The sequence below is a fragment of the Tupaia chinensis genome, unplaced genomic scaffold (genome assembly GCF_000334495.1).
Source record: "Tupaia chinensis unplaced genomic scaffold, TupChi_1.0 Scaffold148874_1, whole genome shotgun sequence".
In the NCBI taxonomy this organism is placed as follows: Eukaryota; Metazoa; Chordata; class Mammalia; order Scandentia; family Tupaiidae; genus Tupaia; species Tupaia belangeri.
The window spans coordinates 1,782,791-1,784,855 of NW_006208722.1; the positions used below are offsets into that span (position 1 = coordinate 1,782,791).

General features: G+C 46.5%; 1 protein-coding gene across 1 annotated transcript in view; it reads right to left on the minus strand.

Annotated features, from left to right (window-relative positions):
• EIF3J (eukaryotic translation initiation factor 3 subunit J) overlaps nt 1-2,062 on the minus strand; it is a gene marked incomplete at its 5' end in the record, with an annotated part of 27,571 nt that extends 25,509 nt beyond the window's left edge. The window contains 2 exons of the mRNA XM_006170749.2: nt 1,863-1,966; nt 2,053-2,062. Of these exons, the coding sequence (XP_006170811.1) occupies nt 1,863-1,966; nt 2,053-2,062 (114 nt within the window). The remainder of the gene's footprint in view (nt 1-1,862; nt 1,967-2,052) is intronic.
• Between the last annotated feature and the right edge of the window lie 3 nt (nt 2,063-2,065).

Genomic DNA, 2,065 nt, shown 5'->3' on the forward strand with positions numbered 1-2,065 from the left:
GTGCCCAAGATCCCGAGAGGAGAATGGAGGAGAAGGGATTGCAGCGTGACCATCCCCCCTAGGGGGTGATTTCTCCCTTTCTGTCTCTCTGTCTGTCTGTCAGGCGAGCGCATGCATCCTATAGAAAAAACCTCTCCAAAAAAAAAAAAAAAAAAAGGAATTCTGCACTGAAAGACTGAACAAGATGATTTTTATGGGTCCCTCACAATTTGTAAATTTCCAGTTATTTCCAAGTTATCAGAATTATATTAATCTGGATCAACACTTGTTGGATCCCCTAATTCCAGACAGGCTACTTCACGATATATCAGTCCACTCCATTCAAACTTTACTTTCTGAAACTTCTTCCCTGATTTTTCTATTTTTTCCTTTGCATTTGTTAACTTGTTCCCAATTTCATAACATGTCTTTGTCATTTCCAGTATATATAGAAAAAGAGAAGGAAAGACTTGTGAAAAAATGTTTTAAATTTTAAAATCTACCACAATATGAGACGGTAACTAATATCTTCTAGGGAGGTTGATAACATAATCCATTCCCATATCTATACAACATGTAAACTGAGCATCTAAGTATCTTCAGTCAATAATAATACTCATTTATTAATTCTAATGTGCACAAAGTACATATCCTTGAACCTTAGGCTGTTCAATAAATTGGGACATCCACCTCATCATTCAGGAAGAAAGGAAAAAATACAAACAATAGCGTTATTAAGTGATTAATTAGCATCAAATTTTCAACCCAGGCATAAGGAGTTCCAGGGTCCTCAGTTTGCCAACGGGTAGAACTTAAAGCAATCACCAAGTTAATCAAAACCAAGAAAATCCACTTACATTTCATACAAAAGTCATCTGTACAAATAGAATAAGATTTTGAGAAAGTTGTTACAGACTTAACATTCTGGACTTGAAACTTCTGTAGCTACTTGAAAAAAAAAAAAAAAAGAAGAAGAAGAAAAGAAAACCCCATATAAGACAAAGTCATCTAAAGCCATACAATGAGCCCCAGAGAATTTTCAAAAACGAACGAGGAAGGTAAATATCGTTCAGACCTAAGAGGAAAAGAAAAAAAGAACACTGGCTCCTCATCTACTCAACCACCGAATCTTCAATATTTCCTTAGGCATCGTTTGTGTGTAGATGAGTAACTGTCGATTCCATTTTTCATGTCGCTATATAGACTGTCCACTGGCTATCTCAGTGCTCAGTTCATCCTCTTACCACAGGGTGGGGGAGAGGAGAGCTAAAAATTACAGTATTTTAGTTTTAGTTTACTAGTTCTACTTGACTCACGCAGAAAAAAAAAAAAAGACATATTTAAACCACACTATTTTACTCATCTAACTGCTCGAACAAACTATAAATGAGCCTTCAGAATCATAAACGAGCTACTGGCCCTAGAAAGGGGATCGGGAGACTGAGATCGAAAAGGCTGACAGGTTTCAAGACTTTCCATATGGGATAAAGCATAAGGTTCGATCCCAACTTCCTAGTCTCATTTCCGACCGGACCGAGAAGCTTACACGTGGGGTAGCCGGCCGCTGCTGTCACCTCCTGTCGCCAGTTGGCGAGTGGGACCCAAGCCAAAGAGGGACCGTCAAAGAGGGGCTGGGGGCCCAGGCTGCCAAAGCCCTCGGCGAGGTTGTCTGGGAGGCCACGCTGCCTGGCCCCGGCCCACATGGCCAGCGAGCGGAGGAGAGCACCTCCAGGCCCTACGCTCGCGCATGGACCCATGGCCCGCAGGCCCAGGCGGCGCCCCTGGGCCCCGCGTCTGCCGCCAGCCCGCCCCCCGGCTGGCAACCCCATCCGCGACAAGGCCAGCCCGCTCCTGCGCTGTCCGGCGCCTCGGCCCGCACCCACCTTGACGTCCTCGTCCTCGTCCTCGCCTTCCCAGCGGTCCCCGCCGGCGGTGCCGCCGCCCCCCACCTTCCGCACCGGGTCTTCCACGGAGAACGTGTCCGCGTCTACGGAAGAGAGCTAGCCGCGTTAGTGCCTGCCTCGGTGAGGGGCCGGCGCCGGCCCAGGCCCTGCCCCCGGAACTTCTCCTCACCCCAGGAGTGGGA